The 23,247-nt window shown below is 39.3% G+C and overlaps 1 protein-coding gene across 1 annotated transcript in view; it reads left to right on the forward strand.

Moving 5' to 3' along the window:
* The window catches only part of GOLPH3 (golgi phosphoprotein 3), a 34,413-nt gene extending 12,812 nt beyond the window's left edge, over positions 1-21,601 (forward strand). The window contains exons 2-4 of the mRNA XM_085043556.1: positions 7,488-7,619; positions 14,229-14,343; positions 17,794-21,601. Coding sequence (XP_084899682.1) covers positions 7,488-7,619; positions 14,229-14,343; positions 17,794-18,218 — 672 coding nt within the window. The 3' untranslated portion in view covers positions 18,219-21,601. The remainder of the gene's footprint in view (positions 1-7,487; positions 7,620-14,228; positions 14,344-17,793) is intronic.
* Positions 21,602-23,247: the final 1,646 nt, after the last annotated feature.

Here is a 23,247-nt window from a genome sequence, read left to right on the forward strand (position 1 = left end):
AGTTCTGTCACAATTGTGATCAAGTCCGTTATGAAATACAACTTGCTACAGCCTGTATTTCAAGATAAATTTTCTCTGCTTGTCTTTTGCTGTAGGTTTCAAATGGGTGACAGATGATAATTTTATATTATTATATTCTCTCTGTGCTTTGTGTTGGCTAATAATAGGCTAGTAGGCGCCTCTGAAAGAACTTGCTGTTGCTTCAGAGAATCAGAAAGGGATGCTATTGCTGTCTTGTCTGATTTAAATAATATAACTTCCAATTTATGATCATCAGGGTAGTCATTGCTGAAGTCCAAAATGGGGAAATGAACGTAATGATGAATAGTGCATGATACCTTAAGCTTTATGCTTTTTGTGTTTTCTGAGCAGATTTTGGTCATGAATGGCCTCAGCACAGGTATTCCAATAATGTACTTTTATTCCTCCCGCCTCTCCACCCCCCCCAGTTCTTTGTCCAAGAGCCTAAGTTCTAGCTGTAACTATTCAGGTTATAAAAACTATTCGGGATTTGAATGCAGTTTGTCTGTTGAAGTGGGGGTTGTCACTGAGTGGGATGCTCTCACATTTTTCTGTCTCTCCCAACCACATTCCTTCCCTTTCGATGCTGTCTCTGAATTTTTTTCATGTGCAGGGTAAATCAGGTAAGGAAACTGGCCAATAGCTCTCAGAAAGTCCACATCTGGTTGACTACACAAATGCTGCTGCTGGCTCAGGAGAGAGAAGAGAAATGTGCTTCCATGGCATGAAGAAATACTTCAGCAACAGTTCAGGCTTTGGACTGCTTCCTTGGGTTTAGTCCTTGAATGGCTAAAAATGAAGATTTGGGGGAGGACATACCTGCTCCAGTTACATGCAAGGTTTTATGCAAGGTTAAAATGAGATGTGACATTGATTGGAAAAGTCAGTAAGACTGAAATGAGTCTGTCCAAGGTAAAAAATAGTGACTCCCAAGAGTTAATTGTACTGGGAAAGTAATTGAACACGGGTGTCATTTTGTCCTGTTTCTTTTCCTGCTGTTTTACCTCTGCTCTTTTTCTCTGCCACTTCTAGTACCTCTAAGAAAAGAAATCTGAATTTATGTATATATAGAACGTGGGTCTTTTCTCAGAATTAACTACAAACAGTGAGCATGTAGATACATTTTCCCTCCATGACGCTGCTGTGTAAATGCTAGGTGTAAGTAGACTCTAGCTAAATGTACTATTCAACATGAAAAGCAGCTCATATAAAATTTATACCAGCAGATGACTCGACTTACCTTGTCCAGTCCTACAGATGGCCTGAACTGACTTTGAAAAGTCTTTTTTCCAAGTTCCACATTCACTTTAGTTAGTCCATCTCAGACTGACATCTCTTGACAACTGTTTCCTCTTTTTCTCATCTGAATTCTCGTCTGAATGTTGTGTGTTTTATGTGTCTCCAAACTGTAGATTTATTATTCTGGCGTGTGTATTTGGCAAGGGCCTGTAATTGGGCCTGGAAATAATTGCCCTCAGTAACTTCCCCTGATGCCAGCAAGCACGGAATATTTTCCAGGATGTTTGTCATCTGTGATTTCTGAGAACATACCATAAAAGTAGTCTGCCACATATTGGAAAGAACAGATAGCAAGGAAGAAATATCTGTTTGGGAAAGCTCAGCATGTGTTCCTATGTAACCAAACCAAATTTTCATGCTGCTATCCCCAACTGTGTTTGAGTGCCATCTATGCAAAAGTAATAAAAGTAACAGCAAACTCCAGTGAGTTTGGCAAGTCTAATTTTTCTTGCCTTTCATCGTGTAGGTAGAGCTTGTTGCAGTGTTTTTTTTTTCTGAAGCACTATTCCAGTAGAGAACAGGTTATCTGTAAAATCCAAATTTACTGTTTGCTAATGTGAAAGCTTTCTTTAACCTGGATGGTGCCTCCTGGTTGAGAAACCCTGAAGTTAGGGATTTGATGTCTTCTAACAAGACTGTAAGATGTATCACCTTGGAGCAGGGACTTCTGAACTCCTCAGGAGCTGTACTTGTTCACTTCTGCTTTCTATTAGTTGGCCAGCTTCTCTTGTGATAGAGCTGCCACAGCTAGAAAGGGTTTAAACAACATTTTGTTTTTTCTGTACACAGAGTTTCAGAAATTGCATTATGTAGCAAATTTCAAGGTATTTTTGTTTGTGTCTTTCATAAAAGAAAAATTTGGAATTTCCCAAGAACGGGAATTTGGGGGTTTGGGCACCTGTAGTGATGTTTCTTCTTTAGAAGGTTCCCTTCAATTGTTTGATTTATTTTTTTACCATAGATGTTCTAGTTTTGTTTTCTAGTAGAGGATGCTAGGTGCAGGTCTAAGGAGTATTATTAAGCTTGAATGTAAAATGAAAAGGCTTTTAGTAAGAGAAGCATAGACTGGGCAGTGTTTTGTACATTATCCCAGAGAAACTTTTGTTGTGGTTCACTATAAATGTAAATTGAGTCTGAGTCGGGGCCAAAACTTTCACCTAACACTGACCTGTGATACTGAATATGAGGCTGTGTGGATCTGAGGATGGGCCTGATGGGCCTGTTGTGCTAAAATAAAGACTTCCTTTTTTTTGTGAGTAGATGGTTGTAACCCACAAGTTATCTTCACAGACTATTACATGACTTTATGATGCTTTTTAAAAAAGACACATGAAGCTGATTCCCATTTGCAGTGGCTCTGTGGTATGCAAAGTAATTTGCAATAGCTTGAGCCTCTTTGGACTAGAATGCACTGGTAGCTACTGTCTGTTCTGTTAACAGGTGCCCTTAGCCTCGTGAGTCAAACACATTTATTTATATTACCATGTGTATATTTTGAAGCCATAGGGTTGTAACTGCAGTAATTTTCCTTTCTCTTGAATGTGAGGTATTTTCATGGATTTTTTATTCTGCTCTGCACCTTTTTTGTTTGTGCCAGGTGTGAAGGAACTGCTGTTCACCTATTCTGAGTTAACTGAAGAAGTGAAGACAGAGAATGTATATTTCTGTTGTGGGAAGAGATTTTTAGCAACTCTGATGTATAAAACAAACTATTCCTGAGTAAAAGATTACCCGGTCTTTTGTGAGTCTTTTGTACCATATTTTATTAAGAAAGTTTTCTCTTTTTTTCCTTTTTTTTTTTTTTTTTAAACTTTGTAATCCATTAGGGATTACTTCTGCACCTGTATAAATGGCAAATGACATCTACAATTTTAATTGCATTTTTTGCACTGTTACTGCTGGTTAACTTTAAATTGCACTTAAGAAACAGAAAATGGTGATGTTTATTCAGGGAGTCTTTCTGTGTGGTTTGTTTTTAGTTTTGTTTGCTTGTTTCAAATAGAGCTAGTGTGACAGTGGCCTGGAAGCTGAGTAGTAGCAAGTGAGGTAACTGAGTCACTGCTATGTGAAGGTTGGCTGTTTTGTGGTTAACTGAAATTATTTTGAAGTATTTTCAGGTCTTGATGCAGCCTTAATTGTGTAGAAGTTGCTAATGTACTTGGCACCAAGTACCTTCAGGTGCATCTGATCAATCACATTAGTCTTCTCTGATTTTTTTACATAGTTATGAAATTGTAATGGTCAGCTACCGTGCCCTGTTGGGTCAGAGATAAGGTGCTAGCCATCTTTTTTGAAGAAAAAATTTGCAAACAATCTTTAGAATTTTGAAATCTCTTAAGTCACTTAATGGCTCTAAAGAGACAAAGTAGAAGCAGGAAGTGGAAGGTAAGGTAGTGTAGGTAATTGGTCTTTGTTATACAATGGACTATTTAATAGGTGGGAGTTTCAAGTGATTAATGAATAACAGAACAGAAATACCTGTGTGAGCTGGAAGTCAAGTAAAAGGCATGGGAATAGGAGAAACTGAATAAATGCCATAGGAGCTGGTGGGAAAGAAATGGCCTAATGAACATGGATTTTGAATAACTTATTTTTCAAGCAGAAAGAGTCTTAGTCTTAGCTCTGTGCTTTGCCATACCTGCGTGGAAAGTCTGAGCTTTCAAAGTTAATATAGTAACAAGTATTTGGTGTAAATTTATTCTTATTTCCCTTTGTGCTTGTCTAGCAAAACTAGTTTTTAGCTGAAAGTTTCTAGGTCAGGTCTGATGAAAAATGCTTTTGTGCTGTGTTTGTGTAAATAAACATGACAGTTGTAAACAGTCTTTTGATCTTTGAATCATTGTAGATTTAAAATTTTGTCTTGCAAGCTATTCATAGCTTAAAGTGCTATTCTAGTGTGATTGCTGTCAGATAAAAATAATCTCCTGCTTTGTAAGTCTTTCCCCCTGCTGCTTAGCAACTTTAATGAAATAAGTGTTTCTTTGAGTTAGGAAGTTTATAAAACTATACGACTTGCAGGAAGACAGATGAAAATACTTGGTGTTGTGTTTTGAGAAAACTAGTGGTGTTTAAGAGCATTAAATAGTGGAATGAGTCGCATTTTTAAATAGTGGTGTTTGATCTTCAGTCAAGGAAGTTTTTAGACTGCTAGGAATTCGGAATAACTGAACAGTGTTAAAAAACCCACATCCCTGTCTTGTAATGTGCTGTAATGAGCAGTGGCCAGGTCACAGTAAGGGAGGAGGTGGGCTCAGGATGACAATTGCCCGGTGTACATTGACTTCAAGCTGGTCTTAGTGTGGTTTACAGATCCATTGCTGTCTGTCAAACTTTGTTATTGATCTTGTTTTTTAAAGGATTTTAAAAAAACTTCGGTCTTCCTGTATAAACAATTGAATGGAAAAACAGAAAAGAAGTTGGCTACTGACTTCTAACATGTGAACTAGCTTTGTTTATCACCTTTTAGCCCTCGTTTCCTTTACAAATAGTGCATTACTTTATATTGCCATTCTACCTCTCCATGTGTTATTAATCTCCACCCCTTTGTTTCTCTTTTATGCTCTATGCCATTTAAGTAGGTGTCAAGAGGGTGTTTGGAGTGTCGAAGATAAGTGTCTCTCATTCAGTTCTAGTTACCCTAGGAAGTTTGAGTTAATTTTAAGGATGATTTAGTTAGACTGTTGGGTGCTAAACTGATATTCTGTGAAGATTCCTTTGATTGTCTGATAACTTTGTAGTAGGTGTCAACACCAACCAGTTCATCTACCTGAACAATCCGGGAAGATCAGTTTAATGAATTGAAAATAATCTCTTTCCTATCTGTTAATAGCTGTGTCATCTCTGTGTATGGAAATATAATGTTTCTTCTCTAGAGGATCACCTGTGAATTCTGAGCCTGGAGGGCAGAAAAAAAACAAGAGTATGGTGACACAGGATACATTCTCATTACTTCAATATCATCTAACCCACCAGAACATGCAGTCCCATTTATGAAGGATATAAACTTTTTGCGCTGTCTTTCAGGATCACTTGGTTAAAAACTGTTGGGTGGTTGTGTCTTCTCCATGCTTGGAGGTTTTTGAGACTTGCTTGAATAGAACCCTGAGCAACTTGACCTGACTTCATAACTCAAACTGCTTGCAGTAGGATGTTGAGCTAGAGACTCCTGTGGTCACTTTCGACCTGAATTATCTTATGAGCCTGTATTTCTCTGCAACCCTCCGCCTGTGGCCATCCATGTTAACTGCTGTAACCCGGGAGTTTACATCTGGTAATTGCTGCTGGGAGTGGTGTAGTTAATGTCACTTCACTGAAAAATAGTAATTTTAAAAATGTATTCAGCTTTCTTTACTAAAAAAGGGGGAAAGCATCAACACTTTAATTGTTTGCATAACAATACTAAACTTTCTGTGAATGTAAAGAAGGGTAAATTTATCATGCATATGAGTTTGTGCTGTAGATTTTTAGTTTGCGTATGTGTTGTCTTATTTCAAAAATTACTATGTAAAGAGACATATGATTGGAAACAGAACGTGGGAGTCATATCTCTTCCCACTCAAGCAAATACTGCACCTTATCGTGTGTGTTATTTGGCAAAGAAACGTCTGGTGCCAACCAAAATCTTAACTACAGAATGGCATTATAAGAGTAGCTGATACTTGCAAAGTGTCAACTCTAGAGTAGAAGGCTGATTAGATAATTTCTCAAATGCCTTTCCAAATTTATATTTATGGTGTTTTAAATCAATATACGGGACATATTTCAATAATTACCTTTGAGATGGAGGGCTTTTGCAGACTTTTCAGGAGTACTGGTCATCTGTATAATACAGCTCTTGAAAACATCTAAGTGCAAAACTGAAGCAAGTATTCTCATATTCCTGGAAATCTGTACTTTATGGCATCAGTTAGATATTGGTGTGTAAATTTAGTGGAATTAGGATATGTGCATCTTGTATATTTATACACTGGCAGCTTGTGTCTGCAGAAAGAATAAAATTGACTTGCTCTTGATTTAAGCTAGTCTTGGTTATTGGTTAAGACAAATTTATGAAAAGCAGAGCTCTCATCCCATCATCCCCTCTTTCCCCCTGCCTTGTCTTGTGTACAGCACCTTTCTCTCACATATCCCATAGTCAGTATTATCAGAAGTGCTTCACTAGAGGAATCTGTAAAGGTCTTTATGAATCATATCAAACATTTCTGCAGACGTTTCTTGAAAGACAGAACATTTCTCAATGATTTTGTTTTGTCTTAGATACTCAAATATTAAAAAATATGCAAGAACATTGTTGGCTTCTACATAGGTAAAAGAGAATTCTTTTTGTAATATTTTTTTTGGTCATCACTGTTGAACAATGGAGTACAAAAGTCAATACTTTTATTTCTAGATATTGATGAGTAAATGTATTGGGTCAAGTGCTCTGTTCTGTCATTTAAGCAGACAGCTATCAGTGCAGAAATACAGATTAATCACGGTAGGCATAGTGTGCTTCATAGAAAAAATGTGGTTTGCAGTTTTGCCGTTTGTGTAAGAGCTAGATGCTTCAACCTGTAAAAATACATATTTTCAAAGGATTTAAATGAAAATAGTAGTTGTTCCACATATTTCTTTGAAAGCCTTTGTCTTTTGGTTTACTATGTTCAAGCCTAAAGAATCTGTTCCATGATTTATGCTGATTAGCACGTTTGTATTTTCCAGTATACTCCATGATTAACTTAATGTCCATTTTCAGGTTATTATTGCTTTATCGGTGCCATGTCGTTTATGGCAATTGAGAAACACGTAAAACCATGTTTCTCAGTCACTCCTAAGACTGTGTGATGTCAGTAGTGCCATATGCTTGGTGTCTTTAAAATGTAGTAAGTTTGTTTTGACTATGTATGAAACTACACTTTATACCTCACAGTTCCTGGTATCACCCTCTTTCATTCTGTATCTTTTTTTCTGAGGATTCCCAGTTCTTCAAAACGCAGCGACTGAGTGTCAAAACTAAGAGGGGATGAGACTGTTTCTCTTTCATGTTTTCAGGGCAGGAATGGTAGTGACTAGTGATGCCACTTCAAAAGTATGAAAGCAGGAGAACTGCTTAGAGAACACAGCAAGACACTTTTCAGTTTGCTTTCAGGTGGAGATGGAGATATCTTACTGCCTTTCATTCTTCACAGGGTTACACATCGTTCTGGAACGATTGCATCTCCTCGGGATTGCGTGGCTGCATGTTGATCGAATTGGCGTTGCGGGGGCGTCTCCAGCTGGAGGCTTGTGGAATGAGGCGCAAAAGTCTGCTAACAAGAAAGGCAAGTGCAGGAAAGCGATCACGTTTACTTATCATGCTCCATACAATGCAGGAGCTATAAATTACAACTGGTTCCAAGGAAAAGACTGTTTTTTTTGTTTTTTTCTTTCTTTACATGAGGATGATGATGCTGAGTAATGACCTAAGGTGCATGTGTAAACTTAAAGTGTTTCAGTGGTGAGATGAAGTGCCTTGGAACATCTTTGGTACTTGTTCTGTGCCCACATTTGTTCTCTGGATGTGTTACTGGTGCTGTTGGGAGCCTTACACCAACCATGGGCAGTGGCTCTGGCCAGGGTGCAGTGGCAGCAGTTACTGCCCGTGGCACCAGCTGAAATCTGCTGAAGGAACTGGTTTTGCAGTGCTGGTGGGATGTGGGCTGAGGCTGAAGGGAGTGGATAACTGACAGCCTGTCAGATATGTCCTGCAAGCCACTGGTTTACTTCAAGTGTACACAGTGCTGCAGTTTGAGCTTGCAGTGCATGGGAAGGAAACCGTCCGTGTACTTGGGGCCCCTGAGAACACAAAACCGTATCTAGTTTAAGCATGAGCCTGGAGAGTTAAATCAGTTGTGCTCTCTGACCTTCAAGATGGCCACATTTCTACCGTTTTTTATATAAGTAGGCTGAAGATTTGGGGCCTTTATTTTTCACTTTTACCACTGTAAAACTGTACCACATTTCTACAAAATGTGCAAAGTCACGCTCTTGGAAGAATTTTTACTTCATCAGCATTAGAGGATACTTGTAAAATAAGCTTATTGAAAACCTGGTCAAATGTTGTCTGTCCACCAGAAATAACTTCTCTTATGGCACATTTCCCTGTCAATATTATCTTTTGCTAAATTTTAAGGAAAACGTGTAAATTCCCCAACCTTCTCCCAGCTTCCTTCACTCCAGAAAAATTGAACCTCTGTTCTGACAAACAGCCTCTACTTCTTTTAGCCTCATTTAAGCATATTCAGCATTGATTAGTTCGCACATTTTTTTTTCCTCCAGAGCTTTTGGCTTCTTAGGCATTCAGTAATGTTCTTCTTAGGCATTCAGTCAGGAGTTATTTTCATTCTGTGAAAACCTTGTCAGCTCTATCTACTTGAAATATTAACCATGAGGTTGCTGGGTTTTTTAGGAAAATGGAAAAATAACCTGTATGTATATTCATGAAAGAATACAAGCAAAATTATAAGTCTGGGTTATGTTTGGTTTTTGTTTGTTCGTGGCTGGGTGTTTTTTGTTACATTTTATCATGTGGTTTTGGGATTGGGCAGATGTGTTTGTTTAAGGTGATCTAAAATCTATGCAATTTAGAGGTTTTCTTCCTTCTGCTGTTGTAAGGCATTTGAGATCCTTTTTTGTTTAGAGGCAGGCGTGTTCCATAAAAATAGGCATTAATTTAAAATTTAAATGAAGGTTGTTCTCTGCTTAAGTACGTCCCTGCAAATAAAATCCCTAACTGTACCACCTCCATACATTTAGAAATCATTCTTGTGAATGAGTGTCATGGTTTGACACTAGCCAAACGCTTGGCACCCCCGACAGCCACTCACTCGCTCTCTCCCCTGCCACAGCTGGGCAGAGGAGAGAAATAAATTTAATGAAGAGGACATGAGTTGAGATAAGGATGGGGTGAAAACATTCCAAGGGCAAAACAGGTTCAGCTAAGAGGTACAAAGTGAATTTATGACTGATGAAGTCAGAGGAGGATAATGAGAAGTAAAACAAGCCCTAAAACGACCCTTGTTTCTCCCACCCCTCCCTCCTTCCCACCGACAGTGCAGGGAGACAGGCGTTGGGGGTTTTGGTCAGTTTGTCACCTGAGATTTTCTTGTGCCACTCAGGGAGAGGAGTCCTTCCCCTGCTGCACCATGGGGTCCTTTCCCACAGGAGACAGTTCTCCATGAGCTTCTCCAGCTTGGGTCCATCTCATGAGCAACATTTCTCCTGAAACTGCTGCAACATGAGTCCCCCTGTGGGCAGACAGTCCTCCCAAAATTGCTGTGGTGTGGGTCACTCATCCACAGGGTGCAGGAAGGACAGGCTGCTCCGGCTTGGAATCAGGGGTCTCTTCTCTCCGCTGGGTCTCCCGCTGGATCACAGCCTTCTCCAGGCATCCACCTGTTCCTGTGTGGGCAGCTCCCCCACAGGCTGAGGGGATCTCTGCATCCCCCATGGCCCCCCATGGGCTGCAGGGTTACAGCTGCTCCACCATGGTCTTCACCACAGCCTGCAGAGGAAATTCAGCTTCAGCACCTGGAGCACCTCCTCCCCCACCTTCTCCCCTGACCTTTGTGTCTCCGTGTTGTTTCCCTCACGTGTTCTCACCTCCTCTCCTTTCTCTGGCTAGGAAAAAAGATACCCTCTGTCCCTCTTGGTTTCGGTTTTCTTCTTAAATGTGTTATCACAGAGGTGTAACCAACATCCCTAGTTGGCCCAGTCTTGGCCAGTGGCATGTCCATCTTCAGAGCCATCAGAGATTGGCTCTGCTGGACATGGTGGAAGCTTCTGGCAGCTTCTCACCAAAGCCACTTCTGTGGCCCCCATGCTACCCAAAACCAGGCTGTGCAAAACCAACACAATGATTCATGTTGTTTTGTACCTTACTTAAAGCTTTCTCTTAACACCAGGTTTCAGTCTTGTTTCTGTGTTGGCCAGATTTAAGTGTCTCTGTTCTGCCAAGTGTCCTCCTTGTCCTGCTTCTGCAGACTTTGTTCTCCTTGCCCTTAGGCTTGGCTGTGAAATAAATACTGTGCCTAATAAGTGGAAAGAGCTGTCTAATAGTGCATCCAAGATTGTGATTCACTGGCTGAAAACTAATTTACTTTGACCAGTTTAGTTTTTACTTGAACCACTGTCTTGATCTTGTCATCAGGAGGGGCACAAGTGATAAGGTGAGGACAAGCAGAGGGTAGAACTAGTTTTTTGGGCAGTTGCACAGATTTTTATAACTAGCTGACTGGTTATAAATAATACAATTAACTTAAAAAAGTGGTAGCTACAATGATCTCCACTTAAATCCTTGAATCAGGTTGATCTCTGCTGGTAATATTTTGCAGCTTTTAAGACAGAACTTCAGAATGGATCAAGATGCATTAAATCCATGATTGAATGCTGTAAAGAGCCAAATGAGACTGAGGAAAGAGTAGACCAGGACTTGATGGACCTTAGTGAAACTTTGTAAGTGGGTATGATGTGTTACACATTGCAACATCCTTGGAAATTTGGCTTAAGAGTTTGTTGCATCATTTTGGAGTTCTGTCTACTGGGATCAAAATTAGAAACAAATAAATGAATGTTGAGGTTTGCAAGTGGTTATTGAGAGTAGAAGATTGGACCATACATTGCCTTACAGGCTAAGAGAGTAAACCAAATTGATGGAGCTATTAAAAGCAAAAGGAATCCCAACAAATCCTTGGCAGATTTATTTCAGTATTTTATTGCTAACAATTCTGAGCAATTCATGCATGAGTGAATTTTTGTATTAAAACTAGAAAATTAAGTTTAAAAATCAGCTCAAGAAGTGCTTAATCTTCAGCTTTGCTTAATTGCAAAGCTGAATTGTGAAAAATGTAAATTAAATACTCTCTATAATTGAAATTTCCTTAGAAGATAAGCACTAGGCAGATCTACTACCTGATCAATCGCTGAAAAATTGGAATAAATAAATTCTTTTTGCAGTCAAGCTAAGGATCAGCATCTCCGAAGAACCAGGATCTTCACTCCCTTTTATACCTTAGTCCTTCTGTTAAAGAGAGGAAGAAAGTCCCCCTTGTGAATGCTTATTCTTCCGTGGTGATTCATTTCCCAGTCGGAAGAGAGGTAGCCAAGAAGCATTCATCACTAAGTTCACCAAGATAAGAGCAGATCTGTGAAGATTCAGAGGTGGCTGGGCTTCTGCTGTTGCCTGTTTCCATGTCCTGGGAAGGGGAGCAGCAGAGAAATATTATGGAAGTGTGAGCCAACACGCACTTATTTGAGGGAGAAGATATCTTGAGGGAAAGAACAGTGCTGTGGGTATTCAGTGTAGCAGAGAAGTGGAAAAACAGCGCAGTATTCCTGGCTGTAGAGAAGTAAACTTGGGAACAAAATCACTGTGCAGTGTGGCTTTCACGAGAGCTTGTGGATCCTGACTGAGTTAAATCGAGGCCTCTGTGCTCCTTACAGCTCTTTCCTCTAAATGCCTGTGCATTTAGGCAGGCACTGTTGTGGTGTGCTATATTCATGCTGAATTCTTAAACTTCTTTGCAGTGGTAAGAAAAAAAGTATTTTAACCACAAATAGTCAAGGAAAGCTATTTTCTAAAGTTAAAAAACATCTTTACTTATATCCTACCCTTAAAAGCATTTGTGTTCTCTTCAGTGAGGTTTGCTTTGTTTGTTTGTTTCTAATAATAAATCAGGTTAAAAAGATGAATTCCCATCTTACATCTGTCATGCTGAAGTGTGATGTTGAGTACCAACTGCAAGATACCAACTGCAGCAGGTTGGAGTGATCAGTGTAACTGAGGTTACTGTAAAACCAAACACGGGGCACTTGAAAGAAACTGAAGTACGGCTGGAGTATTAGTTTTGAAAAGAAGGGAAGATGAGTAAGTTGGGTGTGTTTGGGCTAATTATTGAAGGAATATCTGAAAGGTGACTGTTAATAGCTGCAATCTAACATCTTAAAATCGCATCTGGAAGGATACTCCTGTGTAATGAAAGAACAGACACTTAGAAAAATTCAGGATCTTGATACAAACCTGAAAGATGTGCAACATAATTATATGTGGTTAATAATTGTTTTGCGTGAAAGCTTGTAAATCAGAAAGATGAATAGGTATTGTTGTGTGTTTAGTTTCAAATAGAGATCATTGGGATTAAAGTGCAGATATCCAAAGTCTGTGTTGGAGTGATGTTCCCAAAATGGAGACCTGGGCAGTATTTCAAGAGACCATCTAATCTTGATGGAGTAACAGATAGTGGAGTTTCTCTGGGTCCTTTCTAATACATGTTTAGTCTTAAAATTCTCTATTGAAGGTGGTTCAGGAGCTCCCTGGATGTTTAGTTTGGCTGTTGAAGTCTCCCAGACTAAGGTGGTATTTTCCTATTTCCCAAAGTAGGCACCCTACACTACTGGTTGTTACCCCTTTTAAAAAAAATCTCACTGTTTATCTAAATATCTATTTATCTAAATATACTTTGTTGTTTTTCTTGTGACATTATGGACTGGTTCATTCTTGCTGATTTTTATTGAAAATCTTAGTTTCTGTGCTTTGTGTAGACCATATAAATTGGAAATACAATTCCAGGTGTAACCTGTTAGGTACTCACAAAGATCTCCTGAGCAATTTTAATTTAATCTCACAGATTTTGTACACTTTTGCACACCAGCTGGGGATCGTCTTTTGAAGTTGGCTTACCATTGGGTTGAAGCTGTCAACATTGCAGCTCATTTCAGCTCATTGCAGCTCATTTCAATGTCATCAACAGACCCTATGGAAAAGCATTGCACTCTGTTGTTTGTAGTACGGATTATTAGAACTATGGAAGAGAAATAAACTTGGGATATATTTCAGTAGGACATTTCCAGGACACCTTTCTGACTACCCTGAAGTGTTAGGAAAAATAAGAGCTTTCACTTCCTGGTGTTCATATTCACATAAATATATAGATATATGGAATTGTGTTGGTGTATTCATTTTTCTGTCAATTGCCTGTGACCTTTTACCTGATGCTTATAAAGTGCTAACTTGTAAAACTATGTAAATTTTCAGGTATAATAATAACAATAATAACTACTATTATTATTAACAACTGTAGTAATTCTTGTATAAATAAAGATATTATTCAAACATTCTGTCTTGAATTAGTTTAATCTGTAAGTTTTCATGTGGTGCTCTTGATTTTTTATCCAGAAAAAAAAGTTGTATTTGTACATGGTTCCTGTAGCCACTTTTACTGGTAAACAAGGAGTTACTCAAATCCTCAAATTTTGTTATGTTACTCTGAATAATTTTTTTTGTTGTGCTTTCCTGAGTGAATAACTCAAATTATTTTAGAAGTTATTAAATAACAGACTTCAATGGTATTGCATTTATTGTTGCATGTTAAGGGATTTATTAGTACATATGTATTTTCCCCTAATACATGTGGTTTAACTATTATTAAGTGAAGCAGTGTTACCCAGCAGTGTGTTCTTCAGAGCTGTAAAACTTGCAGATGTTGTCATGAACCTGTCTTTATCCTTTTTATCCTATTTTTATCATTAATACATTGAAAACAACTTTAGGTTTTATACCTTTTCAGTTTTTAATTGTTTTTTGTTATTTTCCTGCAACCTAGTTGTTTAACTCCATATTTGGAATGAATTGACTTGAAGGAGTAAAATTGAGTGTATTCAGAGGCCAATTTAGTGCAGTGTACTTTGTTTTGGGAAGGTAGCAAAGGACCTGGCAAGTTTTGGTTTTTTTAATAACAAAGGTTTGGGTTTTTTAAAGTTGCATATTCTTAAAAGGGATTTCCTTATTTTAAGCAAATATTTTTGGTTTTCATAACAGGTAGCTTTTTATTGGTGGGTGTGTTTGTCATATATGAATTATGTCAAAATACTGACTATGTTTTATTCAATCTTAGGTGATTTGCAAGTCAGATGCTCCTACAGGGGATGTTCTGCTTGATGAAGCTCTGAAACACATAAAAGAGACCCAGCCTCCTGAAACAGTACAAAATTGGATTGAACTGCTTAGTGGTGAGCCTTGGACATAACGTATTTGCTTTTTTTATCCAAATAAAGCTAATTATCTGGCATCACTAGAGATTATATTGTAAGATTTTTGGAGAGAAAATATGCAAAAAAGTTAATTAGTCTGTCCTCTAGGGTAGTCTCTTGTTGATTGTAGCCTTTAATCAAATATGAGTAACTGTTGCTTTTGACTTAACTTGGTACAGAAAGGATCTGTATGGAAGTGTCAGAGGACATCTCAGCTCAGTGGAAGAGATGCCTTTCACTGACTCTGAAGTAAATCAGGACTGCACCCTGGAGATGTGACTGCCTTTCTCTGTGTTTGGAAATGAGGGTTAGTGGAAGTTTGGAGCTGAGTGTGTGGATTGAGTATTCAGATCTTTAAATAAAGAAAGGAGGTGAAGAACTCACATGTAAAACTTGATTATCTGGTCATTAACCATAAAGAAACAGTAAAGCATCAGGAGTTCTATTTTTCCATTAACTGAAGAGATGTAATAAATGTTCTAAAATGTTAGATACTTCTTGTTGATCAAAACAGTCTTCAAGATGAGTACTTTGCACACGGCTCTCCCTGTAAAATTATTAAATAGCTGTGAAAAAATGAAATGTCAATTATCATACAATTATGAATAATATTCTTGTTTGGAAGGTACTTTTACAGGCCATCTAGTCCAGCCCCTCTGCAATCAGCGGGGACACCCTCCACTAGACTAGGTTGCTCAGAGCCCTGTCCAGCCAGGATGTTTCTGGGGCTGGGGCATCCACCACCTCTCTGGACAGCCTGTTCTAGTGTCTCATTGTAAAAAACTTCTTCCTTGTATCTAATCTCAGCCAACTCTCCTTCACTTTAAAACCATTACTCCGTGTTGTAGGCTCTGCTAAAATGTCTGACCCCATCTTTCTAACAGTCCCCTTTTAAGTACAGAAAGGCTACAGCAAAGTTTCCTTAGAGCCTTCTCCTCTCCAGGCTGAATTGCAGACAGAATTGATCCACCAGCATTCATCTGTTTTCACAAAACACATAAAATGCAACTTCCTTGGGGTAGATCAGAGCTGAAGTTGAGTTGTGCAAGCAGCTCAGGAAAAAACCCTGTTTTGTCAACAGTGTGACCAGGAGGTCAGGGTTAACAAGATTTGGAAGTTGCCTGTGTAAAATCACTTACTTCTTACAGCTGATGAGCTGCAGAAACGAGCAAAATCCCTTTGCCTTTTTCTTCTTTCTTGTTTTCTTTTTTCTTCCAGTTTGTCCTGCGCCACCTTAAACAGCCTTCCTTGCACACCAGTTCATTCTCAGGTCCTTGCTGTCTGTCCTCTCCTGCTCCTTGGCTGTCAGGCAGGGGGGAAACCAGACTACAAAGCAGCCTGTGTCAGGAGGGGGCATGGCTGCTGCAGAGCCGTGCAGTTCGGTTCTCTCTCAGCTCCCCTTCCCTCTTACAGCCTACAAAAACAATTCATTTTTCTTGTCCCAAATACATAATTTGTGCTGACATTTCACCTTCTCTCCCCGTGCAATGCACATCAAGTTAGGACTTGGCTCAAAAAGGTCAGCTAATGAATGAACAAGTGTTGTAGGTTTTCTTTGAGCTAAGCAAAGATTTTCGTGACCCTGCTGAACTTTGGCTCGGGGAAAGTAGTTATCATCAGTGCTGTGGCTAAGGCTTGAATCAAGCCTTTTTACTAACATATGTATATTAGTTACTAATTATTTGGGGGGCATTAGTGTTCTTTGCATTTCCCATGGTGTAAAGATTTGTCATGAGGAAAAAATATGTTAGTGGGGTTGGGAGAGGAGGTAGGGTTGTGGATTTTTTTGGTTGGTTGGTTTGTGTTGGGTTTGCTTTGTTTTGTTTCATTTAATAAATTCATAAATTCTGTTAGAATTTTGCTCTGGGGACCAGGTCTACCCTGGAAAATAGCTACTCTATCTGTAATTAGCAGCAATGCAGAGAATGCTGCTTGAAGTTGCAGTACATGTGAGTTCAAAGCCATCATGGAAATAAGTGTATGAATATGTAAGGTGATGTTTGCCAGGCTGATGCTTATAAAGTACCCTCCAAGGAAAGCAGGGGTAGGGAATACAGAAGTTTGGATCAGATTTCCTGTAGCTGTAGCAAACATCTCTCTGTGTCTTCAAGTGTCTGTGTAATTGAGGAGCTTGGTCACAAGGTGTCACCACAACACTGACTTTCTTCCACATGGCAGCTGCACAAAAATCTTAGTAAATAGCCTTTGCCTCGTGAAAGGTAAAAAGGAAAAGACTTTTTTGTGTTTGTGTGATAGTTCCATTCATGATTAAACTGGGGAATTGAGTTTGGTGACATGTGAGGCCTATAAGGACTTGTGTAGTTCAGGCCTGGTTGAGTTCTTTGCCTTACACTCTGCAGCTGGAGTCACTTCATCTGTTTACTTATTTTGGCTGTTACTTGGATACAGTGTGTGTCACCGTGCATCACAGTGGGAGAAGCCTCAAAGTCACCTGTGGCTTATTATTATTGTTTTTATTATTTTATGTTAACCAACAAATTTTTTAAAAGCTTGTTTCAGAAAATCTCTTACCATTTATGGAAGACCTCCATATATCTTAGAAATATTTAATGCTATTCCTTTTCTTGCCCCTTAAAATGCAGTCTTTTACATCAGAAGGGGATTTTAATACTTATGATAAATACTTAAGCAAGCTGGAATTAAAATTTTTAGCTTGTTAAGTAAGCTCTTAAGCAAAGGTAGAATTCTCATTGCTGAACTGTTTTAGCTTTATCAGGAGCTGTTGATTTTGTGCTTTATCACTTTCCTCCTCTGTGCACACACAGTCATGCCCTCTCAAGAGCCCAGTTCTCCTGCCATAACAAAAATAATTAGAAATAATTTATATAGAAACATAAAAGGCCCTGCCCAAGATGTGCTTCATGCATGCACACCTGTGCACACTGTTTCATGGTGGAGGCAGGAAGGGGAGAAGAGCTGAAACCTGGAGAAACAAAGAAATGCACTGAGTAGGTGTGCATTAGCTTGTCTGTGTGGCAGAACAAAGGCAGTAACACTTCTTCCAGTCTCTGAAATGGTAATAGGCTGGACTCAGAAAAATGCACAAAGGCTGTAGAATGTGCTTGATTTTACTTTATTGTTACTATAAGTAATTTCATTCTGCATAACTGGTTTGGTTTTTGTTTTACAAGACAAGGTTTTTGTTTATTTGTCATATCTGTAATCAAGGTGTGGCTTAGCTATCATTTCATCCAAACTTTTAAATGTACCTCAGAGCTCCTCCAAGGAGGTTCTCCTGGTCTCTGCCTCTGTGCCAGGGATCAGAGAAATGCTGACAGGAGCACAGTATCTTGCAGTCAGCTGTATGATTTTGACAGCTCATTCTGCACCACAGAGGGGGAAAAAAATCACAGCAACAGTACAGCTTAAACTTTTTCCGACTGTTGTGTGGTTTTCTTGCTTTTTTAGGTGAAACATGGAACCCACTGAAGTTGCACTACCAGCTACGAAATGTCCGTGAGCGGTTAGCTAAAAACCTAGTGGAGAAAGGTGTACTGACAACAGAGAAACAGAACTTCCTCCTTTTTGACATGACTACACACCCTCTCACCAACAACAACATCAAACAGCGCCTCATCAAGAAGGTTCAGGAGGCAGTTCTTGACAAGTGGGTGAACGACCCCCACCGCATGGACAAGCGCTTGCTGGCGCTCGTGTATTTAGCCCACGCCTCAGATGTCCTGGAGAACGCTTTTGCTCCCCTCCTGGATGAGCAGTATGATTTAGCCACAAAGAGAGTGCGGCAGCTTCTGGATTTAGACCCTGAGGTTGAATGTATGAAAACCAACACGAATGAGGTTCTGTGGGCTGTTGTAGCAGCTTTCACAAAGTAACTGCATTCAGACTGAAATGTTCTCTCTTCTTTCATGTAAACCAGTTGTTTCTCTTTTATTGACTATTCATGTTTTCTGTAATTTGTACCTTCTCACATGATGAATCGGCTTTTGTGTAATGGGGATTATAAGTGATGTGTTCCCTACTTCTCTACCTGTATACAGGATTCTGCTGGTACAAGAGACTTTCCTGTTTAAAACTACAGAAAAAGGGTTAACTGCCATATTGGCATTCCATTTCCTATTCAGTTTGAGTTACCTTAAATACTTTGTTTAATTTTTCACCTCATTGTTATTGAAGTGGTTTGTCACCAAAGCTCCATGTTGAAGTGTCTGTCAGGACATTTTATACACAGATGTTTTCAATTATATCTAACAAAATTACTTAAAAAGCAGACATGCCAGTAAGAAGCTTTGTCAATAGTTCCTGTAAATTGACCCGTAAATTTTAATTCTCATGCAAGTCTCTTGTGTACTTATATTTTCATTAGAATGATAGCTGAGTCACAAGGCTAGTATAGAAAGGTCCAATTGTTTCATAAACCTGTTTCGGGAGGGGATACATTCCATTATATTGTATATATAGTTCAAATTGTATATTAACAACTGCCCCATCTTAGTATTTTGCAAGATCTACTTACTTGTACACCTGGTGCCCCTTATTTGCTGTCAGCCATTGCCATCTGATGCAATGAAAGGCCTCCTGCAGAGGTCCTGTGTGTGAAAGCTGTTTGTTTCCAGAGTCTCTGGAATTTGCCATCCAGGTATTCTCAGTCTATGCATTGCCTTTGAAAATTAGTGAATGGAAAGAAACCGCTTTCTATCATTGGTACTTTCTTCTCTCCCTCCTCTTCTCTGTGGGAGAGGCTCATGACCAGTACAGTTCTTGAGTGCAGTTTTCAGTTTTGTGCACAAATTAATGTTTGTCTCTTAAACCTTGAACTGTTTTACACTTTAAAAACAAAAAGTCAGTCCTAGCAGGTGTTGCATGTAAATGGCAAGCAAGTAATGGCAGCAGTTCAGACAACTCAGATTTCTGTAATGGGATGCTCTGCTATATTTTAATTTTTATATATACAATTATGCTGATTAGCACACTATTGTAAAAAAACCCAAAACCTATATAAAACTCTGGCTTTTTAAAATTTATTGCCTCTTTGCCACTGCTTGTTATTTCCCATTGGTTTCACAATGTAAATATTATGCATTGAAAAAATTAAGCATTGATTTCTATATTTCTTTCCTCATAACAATGCAGATTTATAGTGGGGCTTACAGGTGTTAGAAACCTTTTGGTTAATATTCAGAGCAAGAATACTAGATGGTGTATAACTGTAGAGTTGAAATTTAAGAGATCCCTTAATCTGTATACTAGCTTTTTACCTACAGTAAATAAACTATGATCTTGAAAGTGCCTGAAACAGAGTAAGCATGTCACTTTTATTTTTTGTTGCTAATTAGAAAGGTTTTATTGCCTAACTGAAAGCTTTAGTTAATATCCTTCTTATTAGAAAGGGAGAATTTATATTAAGTAGTTCAAGCTGACTTAATCAGTGGTGTTGCTCAGATCTGCAGGATTTGTGGCTGGGACAGGCTGAGTTAATTTGGGGAGTGTGCAGCTGTGCCTACCCTAGGTAGACCTCTTCAGTCTTGAGCACAGCTCTTCAGTCTCATCTGTGACTGGACTTCCAATTTTGCACTTCATTTTCAATCACTGAGATGATTAAGTAGTTGACTTTAAAATATGACTTAAATTCATCATACCTCTATAACCTTTTTTAAGAAAGGTTTTTAAAAATACGGTCCTTAACATTTAATGGCACACTGTTCTTTCAGTTCTTAATGCTGTTTCTTTAGACAAATGAAATTAAAAGTATATTGTAAGGTATTTCAATCTCTGGTTTACAAATAAAAAGACAAACAGTGTTCTCTTCTCTCACTTGTAAGATGCTGTGTTTAAAACTTTGAGGAGCTTGGGCATGAACTTGGGACATTGTCTTTTAAACATTTCAAGCTGTGATTGCTTTTAAGTGGAAGAAAAATGAAAATTGCTGTGTTGCTCTTACATTTGACAGCTTGTGGAGTACTTTCTGTACACTTGGTAGTACATGCAGCTTACAGCTTTCATTGTCTCTCTCCTGTGATCTGTTTTCTCATTTTCTGTTGCTCTTTGAGAGGAGGAAAAAGTAATTAGGCGGAAAGGTCAGAAAAATGGTGGAGTATGCAGGAGCAAGTTATGTGCACAAAACTTTTAAAATTGCTTTGAAAGTCTAAGCTACTTGAAACATGCTTCAGACTGAAAGTGTCTTTCACAGTCCTTTTTCTGGCCTCTCTTCTTCATTCTATGAGTATTTTCCATTTTCCTGCTGGTTTCATATTGGGGATATTGGAGTTTTATCACTCTTACAGCCTGTATGGTTTAAAAGAAGTCATCCTTTAATCCCCCCCTCAAAAGATGATTTGGGGTTCTTTGATATTTTTTTTTTTACCACACAGAAGATAACTGCACACAGTATTTATTTTTGCTTAGATAGGACCTCTGACCGTGATGGGGAGAGTCTGTGCTGGACATGTCAAAGAAATTGGATGTAAGTAAGGAAGGGTTTGTGAAGAGCAGCAGTGTCTTTTGCTGGACCACTGGATGTTCAGGGAAATAGATGAGGTTTTGGAGTCTTGAGTCCTAAAATTGTGCTTCAAAAAGCCCAAAGCCTCCAGGAAAGTGAGTTTGGTAGGTTAACAGGAGCTGATTTAGCTGACATCGTTGCCTCCAATGCTATTTCAGGGTCTAATAAAATGGTTAAACATGGGCAACTGCTTTGATGAGATCCAGGTACCCTTTTACCTGTTGGCTGCTACTGCAGCTCATGGGGACCCACCTGGTTTCCAGACAGTTATGTCTGCTCCAAATCCTCAGCTCTCAATGGCTGCTTCAAGTGAAAACTTTTATCCAAAGCCTGAACTTGAACATGTGCCTCAAGGAAGAACATGTATTATTCAGGGACACATTCTTTTAAAACAAACTTTCAAGTCAAAACCAGGATTTTGAAAGTTAAATCACCAAGCAGTGTGTATAAATATACACACACACACACACACACACACACACATATTTTCACAGTCCTTGAGATTTCCATCCTCCTCTCCTGTGTTTCTAGAGTTGGTGTTACAGTGCTGTTATGTGGAATGGTAGTGAAACCTTTGTACCATAAAGGATGCTTTTGAGGCAAAATTTGCATAAGTGGCGGTAAAAGGCTGCTGACTGAGTGCTCATGTGTTCATGCCCATTTCTCCTACAAAGTGAAGATTCGTATTACCTGATGTGTTCTCTGTGAACTGGACTGAATCTGTACTGTAACAAAATAAAGCACCCTTTCATGCTCTGAGCTGCAGGTGGTTACTGTGTATCACATGCATGCAATACCTAAAGGATTTTTTTTTCATTTGCTCAGTAATTTCCAGTTTTTCCTGAGGCTGCAGCATTCACCAGTTTGGGAAACAGAATTTTTTTTAAGGTTTTCATCAAAGCCTTAGCTCTGCCTCAGCCGGGCTTCAAGCACTTCAGGCAGCCAAAGTCTGTTATGTCCCAGTTTCCCCTATTGTCTTTATGTATGGAAGGGGATTTCTAGCTTCAGAGAAGTATGAATTTCCTGAGAACGTAACTGGTTTATTCTGTGGAAATGCTTAATGCATTCAACAGTTTAATTACTTAGGAAATGAGATGCTGTCAGGTGCTTTGTAAGTGTCACCTACAAGGTGAGATTTCAGGTGTGTGTATGGGGTGGCTGCCTTGGGGCAGTGGACAGGGAAGAAGCCTGGTCAGAGCTGCTGTCCTTGTTAATCTCTGAATAAGACCTGCAGCTTTCTCACAGTGGGTCTTGCTTTGTCTTGCCCTCAGAGCAGTAACATGAAGCCAGTGGAAAGCTGATGGTAAGAAATGCCTTCTGATCTTGGAGGAAAAAGCTGCTGTAGGAACACTCCTGACTTTGTGCCCTGGTCTTCTCTGTTTCTTCTCTTGTTGTTTGGCGACTTCAGCAATAGTGTAGCCAGGAGGACTAGGGCAGTGACCATATTCCTGTGCTCAGCACTGGTGAGGCCACACCTTAAGTTCTGTGTCCATTTATGGGCCCCTTAATTCAGTAGGAATGTTGGAGGTGCTGGAGTGTCCAGAGAAGGGCAACAGAGCTGGGGAAGAGTCTGGAACATAAATTCTGTGAGAAGCAGCTGAGGGAGCTGGGGGTGTTTATCCTGGAGAAAAGGAGGCTCAGGAGTGACCTGAACACTCAACAGCTCCCTGAAAGGAGGGTGTAACCAGATGGGGATCCCAGGTAACAAGTGACAGGACAAGGGGAAATGGCCTCAAGTTGTGCCACGGGAGGTTCCAGTTGGACATCAGGAAGAATTTTTTCATTGAAAAGCTGATTAAACCTGGAACGGGCTGCCCACAGAGGTGATGGAGTCGCTGTCCCTGAAGTGTTCAAGAAACAGCTGGATGTGGCACTTAGTCCTGTGTTAGAGGTGGCGTTTGGTTAAAGGTTGGAGTTGATGACCGTGGAGGTCTTTTCCAACCTAAATGATTCTCTGATTCTAGAATATCTCTGCTTTTCCTAATCTTTTCTTTAGTGTTTTTTTTCTCTCGGTTTTACTATCAGCCCAAGCTTGACTCTCCATTACTCTCTCCTGAGAGTAACTTTCCCCTCTGATTGGATTCCCTATCAGTGCCTCAAGGAGCCTCCCTTTTTCAGCAAGTGGGTTTGTCAAAAGCAGCTGCTTGATGGCTGAACTGAAGCAGCTGGCTGCCTGCTAGAGCTCATAACACCTGTTTGTTAAGGTGAACAAAACCTGATGCTAATTTACCTTGAAACTTCTCTCTGCCAGCTTCTAAAGCAAATTACTGTCCATGCAGCAGAGAGAACTTGAAGACTGTGATTTTACCAGGTCTCTAATGAAAGTAGATCTTGTGAGCTGATGCTTCAAGGACTTGCTATCTCTCATTCAAGCTTTTCCCACAGTGAGAGCATTCTACACAAGA

The sequence above is a fragment of the Lichenostomus cassidix genome, chromosome Z (genome assembly GCF_008360975.1).
Source record: "Lichenostomus cassidix isolate B80296 chromosome Z, HeHo_3.0, whole genome shotgun sequence".
Lineage (NCBI taxonomy): Eukaryota > Metazoa > Chordata > Aves > Passeriformes > Meliphagidae > Lichenostomus > Lichenostomus cassidix.